The 26325-nt window shown below is 37.5% G+C and overlaps 1 protein-coding gene across 4 annotated transcripts in view; it reads right to left on the reverse strand.

Moving 5' to 3' along the window:
- Positions 1-228: 228 nt before the first annotated feature.
- BMPR2 (bone morphogenetic protein receptor type 2) overlaps positions 229-26325 on the reverse strand; it is a 172839-nt gene continuing 146742 nt past the window's right edge. Inside the window, exons 12-14 of one of the 4 annotated variants that reach the window (XM_032278629.1) lie at positions 14109-14281; positions 10514-11793; positions 229-7688 (exon numbers count right to left, since the gene is read on the reverse strand). In XM_032278629.1, the coding sequence (XP_032134520.1) occupies positions 7441-7688; positions 10514-11793; positions 14109-14281 (1701 nt within the window). In that variant the 3' untranslated portion in view covers positions 229-7440. Of the gene's footprint in view, positions 7692-10513; positions 11794-14108; positions 14282-26325 lie in introns of all 4 variants that reach the window. The other 3 variants (XM_032278628.1, XM_032278631.1, XM_032278632.1) reach the window with 3 other exon arrangements.

Consider the following 26325-nt stretch of genomic DNA (forward strand, 5'->3'; position numbering starts at 1 on the left):
CAGCATGCCAGGCTAATTTTGTGCATTTTTAGTAGAGATGGGGTTTCACCGTGTTAGCCAGGATGGAATAGCAACTATTATACTAAATTTAGTTGATTTTTTAAAATGTATCATACTGAGTTATGAAAGTCATCTTAGATAGAACATTTACTATTCTAATGCAAACTACCTAATTATCATACTGACAATAATTTCTGGTGACTTCATAAAATAAAAAAACGCAATTACTATTGTCATTAATATGATCTTTAATAAACGGAATAATGCACCATTTTACAGCAAGCCTTTTTAAACCTAAAGAACTGCCTTAAAATCTCCTCCAATGTCTCTGTATCAATACAATCTTTTTATTTAGGTTTATATATATCAAAGCATTTACTTACACTTATTCATAGAAAACTCTTTAGTGGCTTAATGTCAGCTTTCATAGTGGCATCCATAGATAATACAAAAGAAGAGTGATTTGCTTTATTTTATACTCACACTGATCCATCAAACACAACTTATACAGCATAGCAAGGTTTCAGACAGCTTATACAAAAGCAAAGTAACTGAAATTATTCATAAATTCATATATGACAGTCTATCTGTAATGTAAGAGCAAAACACACCAACAAAAGATACCCGTTAACAAGAAAGAGGGTTCTGAGGAAGTGCGAATATTTTCTAGCCTTTCTTTTTCCAGAAAAGCATCCTCAGAAATGAATACTCTGTAGCTTATGTTTCTCCTGTCCATTCAGAAAAAGCATGGCAGCTACACATCTCCTTGTTTCAGCTATTACAACACCCTAAGAGTTAGTGTATTTTACAATTATCCATGTATCTTTATTTGAAAAATTATCAACAGAAAACTGAAGATGATTCCAGCTTACATAAACACTGATACAATAAAATCTCTTATGGAACAAAATGACAAGGCATACAAAAATTACTTAAATAAATAAATGTGGCCAGAAAAAGAAAATCCACAGAAGTCAAGCAATTCAATGTTAAACTGAGACCTATTCATCTTTGAATTGCATTTTTTAGTATTTTTTTTCTTACTTTTAAGCTTCTTTAAAAATATGTTTCCTTTACATACTTGAGAGGATTGGTAATAAGGTGAAGAGCCTGAGACAAGACTGCTTATGGATAACTTTCTAGGACTTTAAGTATATAGTGTATCAATTTAGAGCTTGAACTTGTCTGATTCAAAGAAAAATTGTTTGACTCTGACAATGTGATATTATAGGTTATTTTCTCAAAACCATTCAAGTTATTACTAAAGTTATAAAATACTTAGTTCACTTTTAGAAGAACGCTTCATAACCCTAAATTGTCTGTGGAGAAAATCCTATCTGAGAGGAACTACTTTACTAAGTTATCTTATTAAAAACAAACAAAATGAAACAATTTGTCCCATATCATGTATGGTCATTTAACCAAAGAGCAGAAATGTAAATCCTTTTAAGTCAGTGCTTCAGGCTATAGGCCTAAGTTTGTTGCAACATGTAGCCAATTAGTTGAGTCATTCCCTCTGTTCAGTAATTACAGAACTGGGTAACTTTTTATGATTAATAAAATCTGATACTCTATGTGAAAAAGTCAAATAAGGTGAAACATTAAATGAGCTGTGCAACAAACACTTTAAATATTCAACTGGATCTAATTGCTTATTTGCTACCAATTGAACTTTTTCAGTGTACAAAGGGATGAAAGGGGCCCTGAGTTTTTAAGTAATATGACATCTATAGAATGAATCTTAAAACATGAAGATTGTTACCAATTACTGCAAGGATATGAAAAAAAAAACCATGAAGATGTTTCTGAAATCTAAAGGTATAAATAAAATGTATAAAACCAACATGTTGCCTTTTAAAACTGAAAAACAAATCAAGTGTAGTTTCAAATACAACAATTTGCTTAAAAATTCAGTCATAAACTGGACACCCTAGTGATGTGATTTGGTTCTGAAGATTCCTTCTCTCCTACCCAGATTTTAAAATGGGTTTCAAATTGTTTTAAAAATGAAAGTGTATGTTCACAATGTTTAATAGTAACACTATAAACATCACAATAATAAGAGAATTGAAATATTTAGGATATGATTTATTTTGAGCATAGTTTTAATATACAGCATAAATTCTTCTGAAGTACTTTCAAATGTATCTGCCATGAGATAAATTTCTAAGTTTTTCTTTATATGCACACTCAAATCAATCACTTAAAAGTTAAATGAAAGTTGTTATAGTCCAGTCTATGTTGCAAAATAATAAGTATTTCAAAAGTGGTCTACAAAAATGTCCATAGATATACCTGATTAATGTAAGGTTTGCTTTTGAAAGTTAGTCTTGCATTTAGCATTTAATATTTGATACAAAGAAATATGTAAAATGTTGTGGCTCAATCATAAAACTAAGCTTGCTGCAATATAAGTTAAAAAATTTTAATGGCAAAATGATATACAATTCTGTATGCATGGCTTTTTAGTTATAACTAGTGAGAATATAAAATCATAAAATTCCACAATAGAAAATGTTAGATAATATAAAAATTAAGAGCTGATTTGCTGGTAGTCTGATGGTTGAATCCATTTTCAAATAGAAACATCTTAACTCTCAATTCAATCAAACTATCAAACTGTTACTTAACTGGAGTCATGAATTTGAATATAAAAGAAAATATAATTTTATGTTCTTAAAAATAAAGTCATTACAATAGGACTGAGGAGAAAGATCTAGTCATTTTGTCTGAAGAATTGAGGCTTCAATGTTCATTGAGAGGCCTGAAGCATACTGAAGACTAAGAACACTGGGGATGATGACCAACTGATCTCTTTTGGGTCCTACTGGGTAAAAGAAAATAATTTAAGATTAAAGAGGAGAGAGACAGAATAGATATGAAGAAAACTTTCCTGACACAGACAACCAATCAGATAACTAAGGTGTAGAGTTAAGTCAGACATAAACTATGAGGTGATTTAAGGAAAGTAATGGGAAGGCGCACTTAAATGCTCCGATTTCCTCTTTTCTCGTATGTTCATCGGGAAATTTGTAGAGAAGCCTTCTCTTGATAACAAATTTGATGTAACTAGCTCAAACAGTGATTTGCCAGATTTACTTAATCAAGGAATATATTTAGGAGGGAATCATGCAAGGTAGCTTTGGGTAAAGTTTGCACAGTTCATAACGTAAAAGTTAAAATGCAACCTTATGTGCTGAGAAGTAAATTGCCAGTAAACAGTATATTTGAAACACTGCATTCTGAAAGTCTCTTGGGGTTTATGTGAGAGGTTAAACAATTTCTAGAATGACTGGTCTAGATAACCAACATGTATGTACAGATTCTAACTTTAAGAAGTTAGCTGGGAAGATAAAGCAACATATGAAGCAATCTGTGAATAGTTACATAATAGATAACCTGCACATAACAGGTAGTAAGTTCAACATAACTTTGTAAAATGCTGTATAGAAATATATTCTCAAATTCTAGGAGTTAATGATCTCCAATAAAATATTCATGTTCATAAATATGAAAAAGGGAATAAAAAGTTCATTGAAGTATTTTTCTATTTTAAATAATTTTCAGGAGAGACTTAAAGAGACTGGAAAATTTCAGTATAACAGCTACAGCCTACTAATTCCATTTGGCTGTAGAAGTCAAATTTGAAAATAATTTAAATAAAAATACTTGCCAATTTTTGTGATAATTCCCACTGAAGCCCACACTTACTTGAGTGTTTCTTTCTCTCTTCAAATAGTTTACATTCAGAACCAATGCATATTTTCTGGAAAAACTGGATACATGTAAAGAACCTATACTAAACTGTTTTATAAAAAGGACATTATCCTTGTATCCTTCCTATATCCTACTCAATTAGTTCTATGGATTGGTAAATTCTCTAAATTTATTAAAAGCAGAAGTCTTGAAGATGGATTCAAAGGATTGATGAGACTGAAATTTTGTGTTAAATTAATTCCCCCAAGTCTACTATGGAATCAATTTAGAGAAAAGTTGCTGTTCACAAAAGCTATCTTAACTTTTTCCTTGAAATTTACTTTACCTTTAGTTCTGCAATATAAGAATGTTATGAGTGAAGTGAAATGATTTTAAGGTTCACAATAGGAGACAGAGGATTGAGTTTTGTCTTGAATTAGCAATTATTTCTCAAGCAACAATCAGCATAGACTATGTCTACATACCTTATATTTGCCTAACTTCTCAAATCATTAAAGTATGTGGTTTGGCTTATATACAAATAACAATTATGCCAGAGTACAGTGACTAAATTTTTAAAGTAAACCTTAGCCCATTACACATCCTGTCATATGGCATGTAGGCAGTGTGGTATGGATGAAAAAATGTGGACTGAGGTAGACCCAGACTGAAATCCCACCTTTGTCTGTTACTAAATGTGGATCTTGGGCATATTACTTAGTTTCTCTTAGCTTCAGTTTCCTCATCTGTAAAATGGGAATATTAATTATAATGCTCATATGGTTGCTCTGAGGTTTAAAATAACTAGTATTTGTATACTTCAGCATTCAGTATGTGTCTTTTCGTAACTTCCTACACTGGTAACAGTTGTTTTTTTTTTTTCCTTTTTTGCCAATTATGCATTTAGAAAGAGTTAACAATTTATAATTAAATCATTTTTGTCTAAACGTAATTCAAATCAAGTTCTTTCAATGACCTAATTCTGGAATACAGTTAGGATTTTGTTAAGGGAACTAATATTAGACTTTACTTATTATGATGCTTTTAAGGTTACATTACCATCTAGTGAAATAAATTTTAATATTTTTAGCTGAATAATCTTTTATTCAAAAGGACCCACTTTTGTACATGTAAAATTTTGTGATGGCAGTTAAATGTCAACTTTAAGAAACACTTATTATCAGATGAATATTAGCAAATAATTAAGTCATTTAAAATAATTTTGCTTGCTTGTATCTTATAGATTTTAAGTCTGATGTATAATTTAATTTAAAATTTATTAAAATAATATATACTTTCCACTTTTCCTACTTTTCAAGAGTCCACTAAGAAAAACTGGTGAAAGGAAATTATTTGTTTTAAACATGCTTGAATGAAATAGTATTCAGTTATTTTAATCTGGCATATTAATTTTCTAAGGCTTTTGTTATCATTTTCCAAATAGTAGAAAATGTTGAAAAACCTACAATAGACTGGCCTAAATACAAATACAGCAGAATGTAAGATAATTCTCCTGGAAGGAAAAGATCAGTTAGGCCTCAAATGGTCATTTATCCTCAATGCTTCAAATTGGAGAAGGAATATAATTTATTTTGATTCAAAGTTGTCCTACAAATATTTGAAAAGAATATCCTAAAATGCATATGAAAGATATTTAAGGTCAAGAGAACTAAGTGAAAATGTACTGGGAAAGATATAAATAATTTGTTAATAGAAGGATAATAACTGTGAAAAAAATTATATGCCAGAAGACTGAAAATCGGTTACAGATCTGAAGATAAGGGCCAATAAAACACAAAATGTGGAAATTCTGGGCACTAATAAAATAATCTTAATTCTAAGAATCCAGAACTGTTCTCAGCAATCCAGCTGAATAAATGGTAAGTGTAGTAACAACTAACTTGTAAGATCACGGCACGCGGCAAATCAGAAGGCTTATATACAAGTAAATCACAAGTATTTTGGACAGAAAATTGGGAAATTCAGGCTGTCTTTAGCTAAGTGATGAGATAGAGGAATATAGTGAAAAATATTGTTCAGGAGATAAAAACCTAAATCAGAAATTTGGTGATTTGTGTTTTCCTCTTAACCTTTTAATCCCTGGAAATATCTTAGAACTTAACTATATGACATTTACTAACTACTCTGATAATTTAAAAAAAATTTTTTAAGTGAAATCATTGTTTGCAAGTTGATGGAAAATAATTTGTGTTTAGAAAAAAGTCCCTTATTTGACAGAAAGTGCTTTATTAAAAAAAAAACATGTAGAGGTTGTTTTAGAGAAGATTATAAGCAATGAAAGAAGCAAGAGAAGCTTTAAAAAACAATGATTTCAAGTCAAAATAGTAAATGTTGCTCACATATCAAAGATAATGTGAAAAACTGGCAAAAGGAAAAATTATGAAAATAGAATTAAAGATGATAACACATAATTCTCAAAAGAGAAGTTTAGCCTCAGTCTCCTCAAAAATGGTAGGTTTGACAGAAGCCCTTCCTTCCATAGGGATTTGGCATGCCACTTGAATGATTTTTCCACACAGTGTTTTAGGTCATGTGAAGAGGAATCATTTTCAGATAAAGTCACCAGTCTTTGCTTAGGAACAGAGTAAATGATACTACAGATTCAGAACTATAAATTACTTCTGAAGTTATAATAAACAGTAAGTGTAATTTTATGAGTCAAAGATGACCTATTCAGAGAATAAAGGCTATAACACTATTTTGTCTTAATCATTTATTTACCTACTTAAAAATTTCATAAGTATAGCTCTATAAGCTTACCAATAAAAATGTATTTCTTAAATAAATGAACATGGAACATGAGCATACATAGAAAAATAAAATAAAATGGGAAATAGCTAATATTCGATGTCCTGTATTTTGTTCTATTCTCTTTTATGAACTCCCAAAACCAGAAGCAAATATGTTTATTAAAATGCCTGGAAGAAAATATTTAGGATTTGGAAGGTTAAAAGCAATGGCATTTAAAATCAGGTTTTGGTAGTTCCTTCTTTAGAGCCCTTTAAGACAATATTTCTGCATTCTCCTTGACAAGGAGGGAGAAAGTGAGAAATCAGGTAGCTGCTTCTCCTGTGCAAAATTCACTGTCATAGAACTGACCTACAAAAGTATGGGAGATGAGGCAGAAAAAATGCTTATATTATGGAAGAATATGTGCCCTATTACGAAGAGAGCTTACAAGAATGCTTACTTGTGGCCTATAAACTATTGCACATTCAAATAAAACACAAGAGAAAGATGTCCAACAGATAATATGTTCAGGAACACATCAACATAAAAAACTAGCTTGTGCCCAGAAATAAAACATGGATACCAGACACCACTGTACTCAAACCTGTCTTAATTTGCTTCTGTTTTAATGACCTTAAGAAACTGGTCCAAACTGATTATCAGCAATACATTGTTTTTGCTTTTTTTCTTAAAAAAATATTTTGAGACCACTTTTGATACACACACATATAACTCTGTGGTCGTAACAGACAAATATAACTTTAGCGAGACTAAACAAAAGTGCAAAACTTAAAAAACAAAATTTAAAAATATGGAAGCATAAGCTAAATTTTTCTGCATAGCTGAAATCTATTTAAAGCAAGTCCTTGTTGCAGGGGTGGGAGGGGGTGGTGACAGGAGGATAAAGCAGTTTTTTTTTTTTTTTTTTTTAAACGTCTTCTGCATGTTTAAATGATGCAAAAAATAATTTCACTCCATAGGCTTGAAAACATTTCACAGACAGTTCATTCCTATATCTTTAGACACCATGGTTGTGGCAGTGCCTCCTTCTGCAAGGTAAACAGCAGTGCTGGATTTGGAATGAACTGCCCTGTTACTGCCATTGTTGTTGACTTCACAGTCCAGTGATTCAGTGGAGATGACCCAGGTGGAGGGACGCCACCGCTTAAGAGAATAGGGAGTTTTCACACGTTTCTTGATCTTTTCACCTGATCCTGATTTGCCATCTTGTGTTGACTCACCTACTGAAAATAAAAGTGCAGAAAAATGAACTATATTACAAACTTAAGAAATAAAGGGTGAGGGATGTAACTCAAGAAAAGGTCAAACCTATGTCTGAGGAGGGTGCTAATGAACTTTTCTTGAAATTCATAATGCTAGGCAATGTTTTTCTAGGCAAAGCTTAACCAACTTATTTGGGACTCCTTTAAGCCAAATGTTTTAATAACATTAACTTATTCTATAGGACAAGGAAAAACATAAAAAACAAAAACAGGGAAGAAAATTTAAAGCTCTCAGCTGTATTCTTAAATCTTCTGGTTTTAGTAAAGTGTACTTAATCATTGTATTTAATGCTCAAGGTGGATCAATGTTTTTTTTTTTTTTTTGGTAGCTCAGGCTGGAGTACAGTGGTATGATCTTGACTCACTGCAACCTCCACCTCCTGGACTCAAGCGATTCTCGTGCCTCAGGCTCTTAAGTAGCTGGAACTACGGGTACGTGCCACCATGCCTGGCTAATTTTTTTGTATTTTAGTAGAGACAGAGGGATTGCACCACGTTGCCGAGGGTGGTCTTGAACTCCCAAGCCCAGGCAATCTGCCCGCCTCAGCCTCCCTAAGAGCTGGGATTACAGGTGTGAGCCACCATGCCTGGCCTGAATCAAATTTTAAAGGCACCTGGCATACAATATTTTTCAGAAGAATGACAGAAATATTAAAGTACAAATATTCTAGTTATTTCCTCTTCCTATGTCTGACACGTCTGACTGACTCAGAGCCCTGCAATAAGGGTCTGTCACCTGGTCTATAATATAAGCCACTTAAGCAAGTGGCTAAATTTTACTGATTGTTTTTTGAGGTCTGTATCCTTCTTTCAGCCCATTTTGTAGCCCTCAACAATCATAAAGCATATCTTTTTTCATAAATGCCTTAGTCTAAAAGAGAAAACGGCTCAGTATGGTGGCTCATGCATGTACTCCCAGCACTGTGGGAGGCTGAGATGGGTAGATCACCTGAGGCCAGGCATTCAAGACCAGCCTGGACAACATGGCAAAACCCCTCCTTTACTAAAATATAAAAATTAGCAGGGCACAGTGGTGCATGCCTGTAATCACAGCTACTTGGGAGGCTGAGGCAGGAGACCCACTTGAACCTAGGAGGTGGAGGCTGCAGGCTGCTGAGATCATGCCGGGAGCCTGAGGCAGGAGAACTGCTTGAACCCAGGAGGTGGAGGTTGCAGTAGGCTGAGATCATGCCATTGCACTTCAGCCTGGAAGACAGAGCAAGACTCTGTCTCAAAAAATAATAATCATAATAATAAAATAAAAATAATTTTGTATAACAATAGCTGTTACAGATTTTGTGAGTTCTCCTGTTTTGTGTTGCAATCCCTTTAGGGCAAGAAACCAAACATCAGTTTAAGTTATTTGTTTAAGATGCTATGGGGCTCATAGTATCATAGTAAAGTTTGGAGTTCCAGCTACTTGGGAGGCTGAGGTGGGAGGATGACCTGAGCCCAGGAGGTTGAGGCTGCAGTGAGCCATGATCTTGCCACTGCACTCCAGCCTGGGCAACAGTGAGACCCTGCCTCAAAAAAAAAAAAAAAAAGTATAAGTATGTGAAAGATTCAACACAGACTTCTTGAAAAAGGTAATACTAAGAAACTAGGAAGAATCTTACGGGTTTTTTTTTTTTTGTTTTTTCAGAGTCTCACTCTCTTGTCCAGGCTGAAGTATAGTGGTGTAATTATGTCTCACTATACCCTTGAACACCTAGGCTCAAGTGATCTTCCTGCCTCAGCCTCCCAAGTAGCTAGGACTACAGGCATGCACCACCACACCCAACTAATTTTTAAATTTTTTGTAGAGATGTGGTTTTGCTATGTTGCCCAAGCTAGTTTTGAACTCCTGGCCTCAAGTGATCCACCCACCTCAGTCTTCCAAAGCACTGGGATTATAGGTTGAGCCACTGTGCCCAGCTACAGTTTCTTTATAGTAATTTTTCTGAAATTTCTCTGGACCTTTATGATTTATTAAGGTTAGTTTGATAAAATCTAAATGCAGGCATAATTGATATTAATATGTGCAGTCAACTGTTTCAAGGGTTATACTGGCATAAAATTACTTGGAGCTCTTGAACCAGTATTTACTTAATTTCAACTTTTCATTGCAAGTATGTAAGTTGCATTATAAAGCAGCAGCCACATAAAGCACATATTAAATTGGTAATTATTCTGACTATCGTTGATACCGACTCTTTAATTATCAATGACAAAAAATATTACTTTTTTCTTTACAATAGTTTAATTACCTTTGAGGCCCAACCAAATGGCTTATTTTATTTTATTTCATTTTTAAGATGGAGTTTCACTCTTTTGCCCAGGCTACAGTGAAGTGTCATGATCGCGGCTGGGATTTCAGGCACACGCCACCACGCTCGGCTAATTTTTGCATTTTTGTAGAGATGGGGTTTCACCATGTTGGCCAGACTGGTCTTGAACTCCTGACCTCAAGTAATCTGCCCGCCTTGGCCTCCCAAAGTGCTGGGATTACAGGCATGAGCCACTATGCCTGGGTTAATTTTTGTATTTTTTAGTAGAGATGGGGTTTTGCCATGTTGGCCATGCTGGTCTTGAACTCCTAACCTCAGGTAATCCACCTGCTTCGGCCTCCCAAAGTGCTAGGATTACATTTATGAGCCACTTCGCCCAGCCTCAAATGGCTTATTTACAAAAGTGGTAAAGGTAAATAATCACTAGTTGAAATATATCTATTGAGTTGATTCTAAGTAGTTATTTAAATGGCCCCAAGAGACACACAGGAGAGATTATATGATCCCTCCACTTACTCTGTATACTGCTGCCATCCAGGACATTTGTGGCTGAAAGATCCAGAGAATTAGGCCTCTGTGCTCTTCTGGGCTTTGATGGCCCAGGATCTGCTGCTGTGCTTGGAACACCCTGTGTAAGAACATCTTGTTCTGAACATGGATTGCTGTTGTTGTTATTGGAATTAGTTCGGCCACCTTCTAGTGGCCGTTCCCTCCTGTCCACAAGACGATCCAGAACACCTTCATCGTGGCCAGCTTGTTGCTCTCGTCTCAGTAAAGGCTCATGCTCATCAGGACTGGAATTAATATTCAGCCGGGTATCCTCACTGATAAACTGATTCTGCAGCATTTCTTGGGCCCTATGTGTCACTATGTTGGTTGTTTGGCCAGATGGTACTGTCCCATTGGCATATTGGGTTGTAGCAGCATGGGAGTTAACACTGTGGTTTCTACCTGCCACACCATTCATGGTGACTGTCACCACATGAGGTTCTGCTGCATTGATTGTATTCATCTTTGCAACTCCAGTTTCTACTTGTTTCAAGTTTGATTTGTGCTTGCTGCCAAATTTTAACCGGGGCTCCTTTGTTGAATTTTTGGTGTTTAAAGGCAAACTAGTAGGTCTCTTGGGAAGGTTCTGTTGCTTGGGGAGGGGATAGATCTGAGTAGGCAGAACATCAGGAATTAAACACGCTTGGCCATTTGCAGCCTGTGTGAAGTCCTGCTGTCCAGTTGCTTCTACTGCAAGTTTTATGAGTGGGTAAAGCAGGCTAGAACTAGTACTGCTCAGTGGGTCTGGCCCACTGAACTGTTTAAGAGAGTGCTCCATCAGATTCTCATCAGAGCTTTCCTTGAGGTTCTTATCAACTTCTTTTGGGTCTAGTTTGTTGGTCTCCAAGTCTTCTTCTGTCAGCTGTAAGCAGACAGGGGTTGGCCCAATTGATTGTGCAACATTTGTGGCATGCAGATTTGTTTCATCTGGGTATGGCATCTCAGATATAGTGGTCATGCCAGTACTTGGCGTGAGGCCTGTGGTGTTTGTGGTTGTTGTGTTGGTGGAGAGGCTGGTGACGCTTGTTTCAGGGCTGGGGATTCGAGCTTGTGCTTGCTGTCGTTCATAGTTAATTGAATTTCGGTTCTTTTCCCCTATAGTCAAAGGTGTGCTGGACATAGAATGCTCAGAGGAAATATTCTTCACAATGCTGTCAGTGTGATGGATAGAGTCTTCAATGTAAGAGGAGGAAGAATAATCTGGATAAGGACCAATTTTTGGCACACGCCTATTATGTGACAGGTTGCTTAAAGAAAGAAAAAAAAGTGTCACATTGAGAACAGACATTTATGACAAACTGTCTCTCCAAGTTTAACACCTCTGATTTTAAAGTCTGAGCTGTTTTTCATTTTCTTCCAAACATATATTTTTCTAAAGGTTAGTTAAAAAGTCTAATCAAATAATCAAGTATCAATTAATAACTTGATAAGTGTTAGTTTTAGATGAATTAAGCCTACTGAAAAATTTGTGAATCAGATATGATTTTTATAAATGTCCATTATTTTGGTTTATAAGAGTTAATTTAAAAATCTCTCCTATAGTCTTATAACATCACAAAATATCTATTTATGAACTATATATTCATACAACAAGACATTATGTTTTATGAGAGGAAGAACCATGGCATATGTTTCTTTTTTACTTCCATAATTCTAGATGCATAGTACCTACTCAAAAGGTATGTTGTCAATTACATTCCAATGGCCAGATGGTAAAAAGAATATAAGCTTTTAGGTTGTTCCAAAGGCCTCCGTTAAGAGGCATGCCCTAGCAATGGCACATATCTTTCTGGGATAGTCTGAGCCATTTCAGCAAAAGTCCTTGAGCCTAAGGCATAATGAAGAATGTGTTGTTCAAATAAAGGATCAAAGATTCAGAACTGCTCTCTAATTATCATGGGTTTTTCACTGTCATTGTCATTCCTTGGGAGTGACAGTTATTTACAAGGGAGATGACAGAAGGAAAAGAAGAAAAAGTTGTTAAACAGTAGAAGAAAAGGAAGCTAAGGAGACATGGAGGGTAAGATTCAGTAAAATAAAACGTAGATTAGAGTAACTATGGGAAATCATTAGTAGAGACTGGAGATGAGAAGATGCATGGAGAAGGTAGAGCTGAATGACACAGGAGGCAAAAAAATGGCCAAATCAAGGTGGGGTATCAAGGATTTCTTTTCTTATCATTAAAGAAAAGTTTGAAAGCATTCAAAGTAAAAGCTTTCGCTGACTTTTGAGAAAGGTATAAACAACATACTAGAGGACATGGGAAATACAGAGATGAGGGGAGATGAAAGCAGACTACTGTCCTCAGGTATGTCTAAAGTGAGAAAACTTATGATTAGAATTGCCAGTGTCTACCTTCCCTGACTTGCTGATATATAACGTATAAGAGTTTATATCTGAAACTAATTTAACCTATACAAAAGTAGTACAAACCACATTTTTGACCTATGGCTATTATAAATAGCTTTCACAAATTAGAAAAATAGAAAATAGGCCAGGCACAGTGGCTCGCAGCCAGGCACGGTGGCTCACGCCAGCACTTTAAGAGGCCAAGGCGGGCGGATCACCAGAGGTCAGGAGTTCACGATCAGCCTGGCTAACATGGTGAAATCCCATCTCTACTAAATATACAAAATTAGTTAGGCCTGTAATTAGGTGGCTCATGCCTGTAATCCTAGCTACTGGGGAGGCTGAGGCAGGAGAATCTCTTGAACCCGGGAGGGGGAGGTTGCAGTGAGCCAGGATTGTGCCACTGCACTCCAGCCTGAGTGACAGAGTGAGACTCAGTTTCCACCCCCAAAAAAGTTTCAAGAATCAAGTGTATTTTTATTTCAATTTTCGCCTGTACCGCTTTCCTGGATGCCTTTCTGAAAGTTTTAAACATGTATTAGACAAAATGACAAAGTCATAGAGCAGCTTTTTTTTCCCCCAAACATGGAACAAAGAAATACAGGCGAAGAAAGTTCCAAATTGTAGGGATTTTTTAAAAGTCTCTTTATTTAAAACCAAAAATCATAGTTCTAATAAAGGAAATGTCTTGTAAAATAATATTCATGATGGAACAGAAAGACCTTTGAACTGCTTTCATGTAGTAGTAGTGTATTCTAGAAGAAAGGGCATTAGATAGGAAGTCTAGAAACTGTAGCATCAGTGACAGTGGTTAGATAGGCAAGTTCACAGTTCTATTGACTTAAGGAAAAAAGCAGAGGAGGAAGGAATAGTAACAACAAAGGATAAATGAGACAATTTATATAGAAGTGCTTATGAACTTTTGGTTATTAAAACGTTTTACCTTTATTATTTCAGGAAAGTTGGATCATAGAGAAATACTAACTTCTTTCACTATATTTTTACATATAAAAAATGCAGATTTCAATTTGTACTTATACCAAACAAAAATGTTCAGTAAAGAATAGGAATATTGAAAGACAAATGATAACTTTAGATTGTATGAGGTAATCATTGAACCATTAGGCTGGTTTAACAGTATTTGTTTTCTATTCTTTGTTGGGTCTCAGTTTCTAATACTGACTGATAGATGCCACACCCCTTAGGGTCTTACCGTTCATTCTGCATAGCAGTAGACATTGGATTGACTGTTGGGCTCACAGATTTGTTTCTTTCCCAAATCATCATAAGTTCAGCCATCCTTTCCTCAGCACACTGTGCAGTAAGCCGAGCCTCTGCATCCTGGTCCCAACAGTCTTCGATTGTCTCCTTGAGTGACCTCACTGCCTGTAAGGCAAAGTACATGTCAAACGGTGTGTTTTTTTAAAAAAAAGTATCAAGCTTTTCAGTTCACAACATGAGGTAAAAGAAAAATCAATTTCCCTAACCAGTATTTTACATATAATAACATATTTTAGGCTTCAAGGGTTTGTAAAGGAACACATTCTCAAAAGGCGAGGAACAAGTAAGCAAGCAAGATTTAACTCCCTGAAGAATTATTCACAAGAGTAAGCAACAATAAGTCACAGATATTTTTTCAAGGCCACAGGTTTATGTCATTGTTAATTCAATAGCCACTAATTCTACCTCAAAAATAAGTTTTGAGTTTGATAGAATTTGGGGCATTTGGCTATCTTCTATCTCTAGGTGAGCTTTTCTCCTTTTCCCTCAGTTAAGAGTGCTTGGCTGGGTGCAGTGGCTCACACCTATAATCCTAGCACTTTGGGAGGCTGAGGCAGGCCGATCACCTGAGGTCAGGAGTTTGAGACCAGTTTGGCCAACATGGTGAAACCCCATCTCAACTAAAAACATTAAAAAATTAGCCAGCATGGTGGTGTGCACCTGTAGCCCCAGCTACTTGGGAGGCTGAGGCAGGAAAATTGCTTAAACCCAGAAGGCAGAGGTTGCAGTGAGCCAAGATTGTGCCACTGCACTCCAGCCTGGGTGACAGAGTGAGACTCTGCCTTAAAAGGAAAAAAAAAAAAAAAAAAAAAAGAGTGCCTTGTTCCAACCTTAAAATTTACAGACATGTCTTCTTTAAACTAGTTCCACAACAATAGTATCAAAAATAGTCCCATTCTGTAGTTCTCCTAAACATTAGCAATGAACAATAGTCTCCCTTTTGGGGAAAGCTAGTTTTAACTCCCTTTGTAAAAACAGGCTTTGGATACTTTAGTAGACTGTCATCTATACTGTCATCTATAATCCCTTCAGACTTGTTTTAATTAAGCTTTAAGCTTTGTGCCTGCTCTGATACTTACATTTCCTGTACCTTTACTTTCAAAAAGATGGTTTTGGGCTAGGGTTGCCAGATTTAGCAAATAAATATAAGATACTCACTGGAACTTGAATTTCAGATAAACAACAAATAATATTTCAGTATAAGTATAACCCATATAATTCTTAATCTAGGCGTTTTATCTGAGAAGCATATTTTATGCTAAAATTCTGGTTAGCAATCCTGGCAACATTTTTAATGTTTCCTAATAACCTGTATTCTGCAACAAACAAATCTGGACAGGAAATTTAATAATGTTCTTTCCAGGTGTATGCTCATACCTACACAATGGCTTTGGGGAATAAGGGTTTTTTAAAGCTCCCACATATACTAGAGAACCTAGAAAGCCAAGCATATGTACAAAGCGGAGACATGATCAGAAAATACCTGAGAATACTATAGCTTTTTTAACTGGTGGTCTTTAGGCTCAGGACTACCCAGGAGATGAAGGCTGAGGCAGAGTTGTAAAAGGCCTAGGTAAGTGGAAAAGGAGGACTCCAAAACAGAGTAAATCTACAAAGACCTGGAGAGTATTTTCTTTATTCTATTTATTTTCTTTTCTATCATAATATTCAAAATGTCTAGTTTTAAACAATAAATTATAAGGCACACAAAGAAACGAAAAATATGGCCCATTCATAGGAAAAAAAGAAATTAACAGAAAAGATCCCTGAGAAAGGACAGACATTAAAATTATGAAACAAAGACTTTAAATGAACTACCTTAAATTAAATATTTAATTAAGGAACAAATTAAGGAAACCATGGACAAAGAACTAAAGGACATTAGGAAAACTATCTCAGTAAGTGGAGACTAGCAATAAAGAGATAGAAATTATTTAAAGGTACCAAAAAGACACTTTGGAGCTGAAAAATCAAAAAGTAAAATAAAAATATTCACTATATTGGTTTAATAGCAGATTTATAAGCAGAGAGAAGAAAGAATCAGTAAACTTGAAGATAGGGAGAATAAAATTACCAGACTAAGGAGCAGAAACCAAAAGAATAAAGAAAAATGAACAGAGCCTAAAAGACTTTTGAGACACCATGAGTCATACCAAATATACATAATGTGAGTCCCAAAATCAGAGAAGAAAGAAAAAGGAAGAATATGGAAAGTCATAATGGCTCAAAACTTCCCAAACTTATTTTATTTAATTAATTAATTAATTTTTTGAGACAGGGTCTTGCCCTGTCTTCCAGGCTGGAGTGCAGTGGCACAATCTCGGCTCACTGCAACCTCTGCCTCCTGGGTTCAAGCGATTTTCCTGCCCCAGCCTGCCAAGTAGCTGGGATTACAGGTACCTGCCACCATGCCTGGCTAATTTTTGTATTTTTAGTAGACATGGGGTTTCGCCATGTTGACCAGGCTGATCTTGAACTACTGACCTTGGGTGATCCACCTGCCTCAGCCTCCCAAAGTCCTGGGATTACAGGCATGAGCCACCACACCTGGCCAAAACGCTCCAAATTTAGTAAAATAAATAAATCTAGGCTAGGCATCATGGCTAACACCTGTAATCCCAGCAGTTTGAGAGGCTTAGGCAGAACACTTGAGGTCAGGAGTTTGAGAGCAATCTGGCCAATATGGTGAAACCCTGTCTCTGCTAAAAAGAAAAAAATTAGCTAGGCATGGGGTCGGGCACCTGTAATCCCAGCTACTTGGGAGGCTGAGGCAGGAGAATTGCTTGAACCTGGGAAGTGGAGGTTACAGAGAGCCAAGAGCCAAGATCATGCCACTGCACTCCAGCCTGGGTGACAGAGTGAGACTTAGACTCAAAAAAACAAAAAACAAGAAATGAATCTACATATCCAATATCCAAAAAACTTGATGAATTCTAAGTAGGATAAACTCAGTTTCATATTGAGACACGTTACTATTAAACTGTCAAAAGCTTAAGATGAAGAGAGAACCTTGACAGCTAGAGAAGAGACCTGAAACATACATGAGATCTTCAATAAGATTAACAGCCAATTTCTTATCAGAAAACATGGAAGCCAGAGGAAGAGGTATAACATACTTAAAACACTGAAACAACAACAACGACAACTGTTAACCAAGAATTCTATAGCAAGGAAAATTATCCTTAACTAATGAAGTAGAAATTAAGGTATTTCCAGATAAACAAAAACTGAGATTGGGTATGGTGGCTCACGCCTGTAATCTCAGTACTTTGGGAGGCTGAGGCAGGTGGATCACCCAAGGTCAGCAGTTCAAGACATGCCTGGTCAACACGGCAAAACCCTGTCTCTACTAAAAATACAAAAATTAGCCAGGCATGGTGGCAGGTACCTGTAATCCCAGCTACTTGGCAGGCTGGGGCAGGAAAATTGCTTGAACCCAGGAGGCAGAGGTCGCAGTGAGCTAAGATCATGCCACTGCACTCCAGCCAGGGCAACAGAGAAAGGCTCTGTCTCAAAAAAAAAAAAAAAAAAAAAGGCTGATATTCCCTACAAGAAATGCTAAAGGGAGTCCATCAAAGGACATCAGACAATAAGTAGAAGCCAAAAGACTACTTAGGTAGATATAAAAGCCACTATTATTATATTTTTGGTTTGTAACTCCTTTTTAAAAACAAAAAAAGGCCAGGCGCGGTGGCTCACGCCTGTAATCCCAGCACTTTGGGAGGCCGAGGCGGATGGGTCACGAGGTCAAGAGATCGAGACCACCCTGGTCAACATGGTGAAACCCCGTCTCTACTAAAACTACAAAAAATTAGCTGGGCATGGTGGTGCGTGCCTGTAATCCCAGCTACTCAGGAGGCTGAGGCAGGAGAATTGCCTGAACTCAGGAGGCGGAGGTTGCGGTGAGCCGAGATCGCGCCATTGCACTCCAGACTGGGTAACAAGAGCGAAACTCCGTCTCAAAAAAAAAACAAAAACAAAAACAAAAAACAGAGTCTCATTCTGTTGCCCAGGCTGTAGTGCAGTTGCATGATCACAGGTCTCCTTACTCCTGGACCAAGCAATCCTCCTACATCAGCCTCCTGAGTAGCTGGGACTGCAGACAAGCACCACTGGGCCTGGCTAAGGCACCACTGTGCCAAAATGATCCTTCTGCCTTGGTCTCCCAAAGTGCTGAGATTACAGGGAAAAGCCATCACATCTAGCCTCCTCCTTTTTTCTTAAGAGAGAAAAAGCATAAAATAATAATTATAAATCTAGGCTGGGCATGGTGGCTCATGCCTATAATCCCAGCAATTTAGGAGGCTAAGGTGGGAGAACTGCTTGAGGCCAGGAGTTCAAGACAAGCCTGGGCAACATAGCAAGATTCCATTTCTACAAAAAAATTTAAAAATCAGCTGGATGGCTTCTTCTCCGATAGAACACCAAATGGCGGATGAAGCCGATGCAAAAAGAAGAAAAAATTAAAAAAAAAAAATCAGCTGGATGGGCTGGGTGCGGTGGCTCACATCTGTAATCCCAGCACTTTGGGAAGCTGAGGCAGGTGGATCACCTGAGGTCACGAGTTCGAGACCAGCCTGACCAATATGGTAAAACCCCACCTCTACTAAAAACACAAAAATTTGCCAGGTGTGGTGGTGGGCACCTGTAGTCCCAGCTAGTCGGGAGGGAGACAGGAGAATTGCTTGAGCCCAGGAGGTGGAGGTTGCAGTGAGCCGAGATCACGCCACTACACTCTAGCCTGGGTGACAGAGCAAGACTCTGTCTCAAAAAAAAAAAAAAGATTAGCTGGATGTGGTTGTGCACACCTGTAATCCCAGTTACTCAGGAGGCTAAGGTGGGAGGATCACTATTTAGCCTGGGAGGTCAAAGCTGTAGTAAGCTATGATGGCCGGACTATACTCTAGTCCGGGTGATACAGTGAGGCCCTGTACTCCCATTGCCACCCCCTAAAAAGTCTAAAATTAAAAAGACTGGCAATACCAAGTATTTGCAAAGATGTAGAGAAACTGGAACTCTCAGGCACTGCTGGCCAGAATGTAAAATGGCACAACTACTTTAGAAAACCAGCAGGGTTTCTTTTTTCTTTTTTTTTGAGACAGAGTCTCACTCTGTTGCCCAGGCTGGAGTGGCACGATCTCAGCTCACTGCAGCCTCTGCCTCCTGAGTTCAAATGATTCTCAAGCCTCAGCCTCCCAAGTAGCTGAGATTACAGGTATGCACCACCACACCTGGCTAATTTTTGTATTTTTAGTAGAGACAGGGTTTCACCATGTTGGCCAGGCTGGTCTTGAACTCCTGGCCTCAGGTGATCCACTGGCCTCAGCCTCCCAAAGTGCTGGGATTACAGGCGTGAGCCACTGCACCTGGCCATGAAAACTGGCAGTTTCTTAAAAAGTTAAACATATACCTACCACATGATCCAACCATTCTACTCTTAAGTATTTACCTAAGTAAATGAAACCGTATGTTTATACAAAGACTTGTATATGAATATTCACAGCAGCTTTATTTATAACAATTGAAACTGGAAATAAGCCGAATAGGTATCACCAGTGGATGGACAAACATATTATATGCATACAATGAAATACTACTCAGCAATTAAACGAAATAAACTATGGATACACATAAGAACATGAATAAATCTCAAAATAATTATGCTGAAAGATGCCAGAAAAATAGTACGTTTATATGATTTCATTTATATAAAATTCTAGAAAATGTAAATTAATCTCTAGTGACAGAAAGCAGATCATTGGTTGCCTGGGGACTCACAGGGGACAGAGAAAAGTGAGAAGAGATTACAAAGGGCACGAGAAATCATCTAGGGGTAATGGACATGTTCACAATCATGACTGTGATAATGGTTTTATAGGTGTATACATATGTCAAAACATACTAAATGTATGCTTTAATATGTGCAGTTTATAAATTATAGCTCTTTAAATGTAAAAAATTTGAGAATAAATCAGAGTGGAAAACATAAATATTTAAGGAAAATCTGATATCCCCTTTGAAAGGGGACTCTAACTCTAGAAATAGATAAATAATGATACCTTCATGCTTTTGTAAATGAGTTAAAGGCAGTGGTATTATTAACACTGATGAGGAAAGACAAGTAGGGGGGAAAAAAAGAATAGAAAAGATAAACAAGGAACTTTTTCAATCTTTCTTACCCAAAGGAAGGAAAATCCAAGTTGGGTCTCGTGGGTGGGTCATAAAATCAGCTCAGTGGTTTAAAACAAACAACTCTATCAATATCCCAAAACTGAAATGCTCTAGACTAGAACAGAAAACACTAAGATGATATAGGGCAGGTAGTAAGGTTAAGTATTATGCTATGTAATGATGTAAACTTTACTTTTTTTTTGAGACAGGCTCTCACTATCTTGCCCAGGCTGGAGTGCAGTGGTTATTCACAGGTAAGATCATAGTACTACAGTCTCACATTCCTAGGCTGAAGGAATCCTCTTCCATCAGCCTCCTATGTAGCTTGGACTACAAGTCACTACTGCACCCGACTGAAGTTGTATTTCTTAATGTAGGTTGTGTCAGACAAAAAAATGTTTTATTTTATTTAAAATGTTGAATCACAGCAGAAGTCTGTAGATTTTGTGCAAAGGAGAAAATGGAAAAACTAAAAATATGTGAAAAACACTGGTAGTTTCTTCTAAAATGTACTATATATTCCTTAAAAAGAAAAGACTAGAGGGGCAAACATGAACTGAGGAAGAGTTGCCACTTTTTTTTGTTAAGATGGAGTCTCATTCTGTTGCTCAGGCTGTAGTGCAGTGGGACAATCTCGGCTCACTGCAACCTCCACCTCCCAGGTTCAAGCGATTCTCCTGCCTCCATCTCCTGACTAGCTGAGATTACAGGCATCTGCTACCACATCCAGCCAAGTTTTTGTATTTTTAGTAGAGATGGGGTTTCACCATGTCCAGGCTGGTCTCAAACTCCTGACCTCAAGCAATCCACCCACCTTGGCCTCCCAAAGAGCAAAGAGCTGGAATTACAGGCATGAGCCACGTACTGGCTTTTTTTTTTTTTTTTTGAGATGAAGTCTCCCTCTGTCACCCAGGCTGGAATGCAGTGGCACAATCTCCACTCACTGTAACCTCCATCTCCTGGGTTCAAGTGATTCTCCTGCCTCAGCCTCCTGAATAGCTGGGATTACAGGCGTGTGCTGCCACACTCGGCTGATTTTTGTGTTTTTAGTAGAGACAGGGTTTCACCATGTTGGCCAGGCTGATCTCAAACTCCTGATCTCAACTGATCCACCTGCCTCAGCCTCCCAAAGTGCTGGGATTACAGGCATCATCCTTTTCACCTTTTATGTGAAAATATATTAAGGTAAAACTATTCTTTTTTTTTTTTTGAGACGGAGTTTCACTCTTGTTACCCAGGCTGGAGTGCAATGGCGCGATCTCCGCTCACCGCAACCTCCGCCTCCTGGGTTCAGGCAATTCTCCTGCCTCAGCCTCCTGAGTAGCTGGGATTACAGGCATGCGCCACCATGCCCAGCTAATTTTTTGTAGTTTTAGTAGAGACAGAGTTTCACCGTGTTGACCAGGATGGTCTCGATCTCTTTACCTCGTGATCCACCCGCCTCGGCCTCCCAAAGTGCTGGGATTACAGGAAAACTATTGATTAAAAGAGGTTATACAAAACTAACACTAAGGAATAAAGAAAAGCCAGACAAGTGATTTTAACAGGGGAAAGAAAGAATTCAAGACAGACTAAGAAATGGAGTATAAATGTTTGGAAAAGAGGCTGGGGGCTCATAACTATAATCCCAGCACTTTAGGATTTTGAGGCTACAGTGAGCTACTACTGTCCCCCTGCACTATAGTATGGGTGACAAAAACAAAAAAACTGTGAAAGAATGGAAAACACGAAGAATGGTAGTACAGTTAAACAAATTATAGCTGAACATATTATGTAGGAGGAAAAAAGCTACTTTAAAATAAACGTGGCCTATAATTTTTTGTTTTACCAGTTTAAAATATTTTAATATAAAACAAAAGCCTTAAACTGTATGTGGGGGCCAGGCATGTTGGCTCATGACTACAATCCTGGCACTCTGGGAGGCCAAGCTAGAAGGATTGCTTATGGCCAGGAATTTAAGACCAGTCTTGGCAACATAGTGAGACTCTGTCTCTACAAAACACAAACAAAAAACCAAAACTGGCCAGGTGCGGTGGCTCACGCCCGTAACTGGAGCACTTTGGGAGGCCAAGGCGGCAGGATCACGAATTCAGGAGTTCGAGATCAGTCTAGACAACATAGTGAAACTCCATCTCTATTAAAAATACAAAAATTAGCCGAGCGTGGTTACTCGCACTTGTAGTTCCAGCTACTCGGAGGGGTGAGGCAGAAGAATCGCTTGAACCTGGCAGGCAAAGGTTGCAGTGAGCTGAGATTGCGTCACTGCACTCCAGCCTGGGTGAGAGAGGGAGACTCTGTCTCAAAAGAACAAACAAACAACTGTGTGTATGTGATTGTTAAAGCAGTTCATTTTTACTGTAAATTCTGAAACATATAGGAATAAAAAGTCATTTATGAAATGAAGAAAAAAGGGAAAAAAACAAATAAAAAAAAAGTCATTTATGAACCCAATATTCAGAGATAACTAGGGTTTAACATTTTCATGTATTCCTTTAGACTATTTTCTACGCTTTCATTTTTATTAGGAAACTATTCTTCCCCTCTTTATTGACTAATCTATGTTTGAGTCCCTGGCAGTTTATAAAATAAAACTAGTTTTTATATTCATTAATATTTGAAAGATTTTGAGTTTTACTACTAAAAGAATGTTTCTTAATCTCAATGCAACTATGAAAGCAATAATGCCTTCTTTAAACATAGCTGCATTTCTCTCTTTTTATAAACTATGTACTTGCTACCTAACTCTAGCATTGGACTGTCACTTCAGAGAAGCAGTTTACTGACTGTAGCACATTAGAATTAAATGGATTCACTGGAAGTGAACCAAGTATTATGAATCCCTTACTTGGCAACCTACTCCATACTGGAAGTAAAAAGTTTTCAGGTAAATATGCATATGATGCATATCCCATAACAATAGGGTTGCCAAGAGGTATTTCAAAATAATAGTTCCCATTTTTACTGGTGAAATAAAACAATTTAAGGAAGATGAGGTTGTATTTTACCAGAATAAAATTTTGCAAACAGATTTTCTTTTAGGAATACTCTATTGTGAGACTGGCACCTCTGATGAATTCTAGTATTCAGCCTCTCACCTGCTGTCAGAGACCTCTTAAAGATCTGTCTCAGTTCCCACAGCAGGGACTGTAGTTTGGAAGCAATTTTGGACATATGTGCTTGACAACATGCTCTTCAATTGCCACATACTCAAAGAAGATTTCAATCTGACTCAAACAGAAGCCGAACTTGAAAGTAACCTACTGACAAATATAACCAATGAAGACAGTGCTCATTCTAAATCTGTAGGGAAACATGTAATGTCTCTCTAGCCTTTCTCTGACATGACATCACTCCACTTAAGTCAGGATCCAAAATGGAAATACTATTCTAGTTCTACTAAGACAATCTAAAATTGAAATGTGAAAATATATAGTAAAAACATTTAAGTTGCTTATTTTTTCACTTTTTGTTCTTTATAGCCAAGAAAATTAATTTGTTAATAATAACACCTACAGAATGAATCACTTTTATTACATATTGAAAATAAGAACAGATTGCTATGGAAAAGGCAAACAAGAGTTTCTGGAAATATAAACATGACTGTAGAAGCTAAAACTTTAATTAATAGATAACTGATATAAGAAAAGTAAAAACTAAATGAGTCATTTGAAGGTAAAGCTGGGTAAATTTTGAAAAATGTAGTAGGGGAGGCCAGGTGTGCTGGCTCATGCCTGTAATCCCAGTACTTTGGGAGGCTGGGTTGGGTGGATCACTTGAGATCAGGAGTTTAAGACCGGCCCGGTCAACGTGGTGAAACCCCATCTCTACTAAAAATACAAACTACTTGAGAGGCTGAGGCTTGCAGTGAGCTGAGATCCTGCCACTGCACTCCGGCCTGGGCAACAGGGCAAGAAAATGTCTCCAAAAAAAGGAAAGAAAAGGAAAACAGAGGGGGGGAAAAAGTGGAAAACACAAGAAAAAATTGATTCCTAGAATGTCAGGTGGTACGATATTTGTCTACTGGGAATTCCAGAAGGAGGAATTGAAAGTTTAAGAAATAATTTAAAAAATAATACGAGGCCAGGCATGATGGCTCATGCCTGTAATCTTAGCACTTTGAGAAGATGAGGTAGGAGGACTTGCTTGAATTCAGGAGTTTGAGACCAGCCTAGGAAACACAGCAAGACCCTGTCTCTACAAAAAATAAAGAAAGCCAGGCACAGTGGTATTCATATGAAGTCTCAGCTACTCAGGAGGCTAAAGAAGAATAGCTTAAGCCAAGGAGTTCAAGGCTGCAGTGAGCCATGATCACACCACTATACTCTAGCCAGAGCAATAGAGCAATTCTGTCTCAAAAAAACAAAAGAGAGAGAGAGAAATAATAAAATTCCTCTGAATTTTCAAACTGAAAACCTATCCAGTCCCAAGCCAAAATGTGTGAAAAGATCCATGCCTACATACATCAAGGTGAAATTTCACAATTCTCGTGATAAAGTCTTAAAAGCTTATAGAGAAAAAAAATTAAGAGGATAAAACAAAAATATAACAAAAAAATGCAATGGAATGACTCAGGACGGCACTGAAATTCTCAATAGACTGGAGACTAGAGCCTAGAGCACACGGAGATTGTATGCTAGAGAATGATGGAGTAGTAGTTTCAAAGTTGTGAGCAAAACAATTTTGATACTGAAACTATTATCCAGCCAAATTATTACATGAGTGTGAGGGCAAGATAAAAACATTTTTAAACATGCAAGGATTCATAATGTTTACCACCATACACATACTAATACATATTACTTAAGGAGGAACTTCATCAAAGAAATAATCATTTAAGGAAAGAGAATGACATGAGATTTTTAATGTTGCTCCTGAGTAGAACCTAAAAACAGAAAAAGAAAGATGACAAGAAATAAAAAAGAAATCATTTGATGACGACTTTTTCTTTTTTGAGACAGAGTCTCCTCCTGTCGCCAGGCACCAGGCTGAAGTGCAGTGGCACGATCTTGGCTCACTGCAACCTCTGCCTCCCGGGTTCAAGCAATTCTCCTGCTTCAGCCTCCTGAGTAGCTGGGACTACAGGTGCATGCCACCATGACCAGCTAATTTTCGTATTTTTTTAGTAGAGACGGGGTTTCACCATGTTGGCCAGGATGGTCTCAATCTCTTGACCTCGTGATCCGCCCACCTCAGCCTTCCAAAGTGCTGGAATTACAGGTGTGAGCCACCGCATGCAGGCAATTTTTTTTTTTTTTTTTGAGACATAATCTCGCTCTGTTGCCTAGGCTGGAGTGCAGTGGCGCAATCTGAGCACACTGCAACCTCCACATTCAGGTTCAAACGATTCTCCTGCCTCAGTCTCCTGAGTAGCTGGGATTACAGGCGCCTACCACCATGCCTTGCTAATTTTTATATTTTTAGTAGAGACGGGTTTCATCATGTTGGTCAGGCTAGTCTTGAACTCCTGACCTCATGATCCACCCACCTCAGCCTCCCAAAGTGTTGGGATTACAGGCACGACAAGCCAATGCGCCTTTTTTTTTTAGATGCGGTCTCGTTCTGCCACCCAGGCTGGAGTGCAGTGGGGTGATCTCAGCTCACTGCAACCTCTACCTCCTGGATTCAAGCAATTCTGCCTTAGCCTCCTGAACAGCTGGGACTTGATTATATTTTTTTTAAGGAGACAGGGTCTTGCTCAGGCTGGAGGGCAGTGGTGTGATCATAGCTCACTGCAGCCTCAAACTCCTGGGCTCAAGTGATGGATGATAACTTGAAACACTCTCCCCAAAGCAGCAGGGGAGATTTTAGTAACTAATATAGAATTTTTATTCCTTATAAATCCAAGCACAATACTTTGTTGTGCAGTGAGTGCTTTTATAATCATAATTCTACAAATTTCTCATTATTTTGTTTAAATATTAGATGAATTTACAGACAAAACATATATCATTTAATAATAGAATATTACAAACTGGGAG

The sequence above is a fragment of the Sapajus apella genome, unplaced genomic scaffold, assembly GCF_009761245.1.
Source record: "Sapajus apella isolate SASKATOON/1434 unplaced genomic scaffold, GSC_monkey_1.0 scaffold10, whole genome shotgun sequence".
Classification (NCBI taxonomy): domain Eukaryota; kingdom Metazoa; phylum Chordata; class Mammalia; order Primates; family Cebidae; genus Sapajus; species Sapajus apella.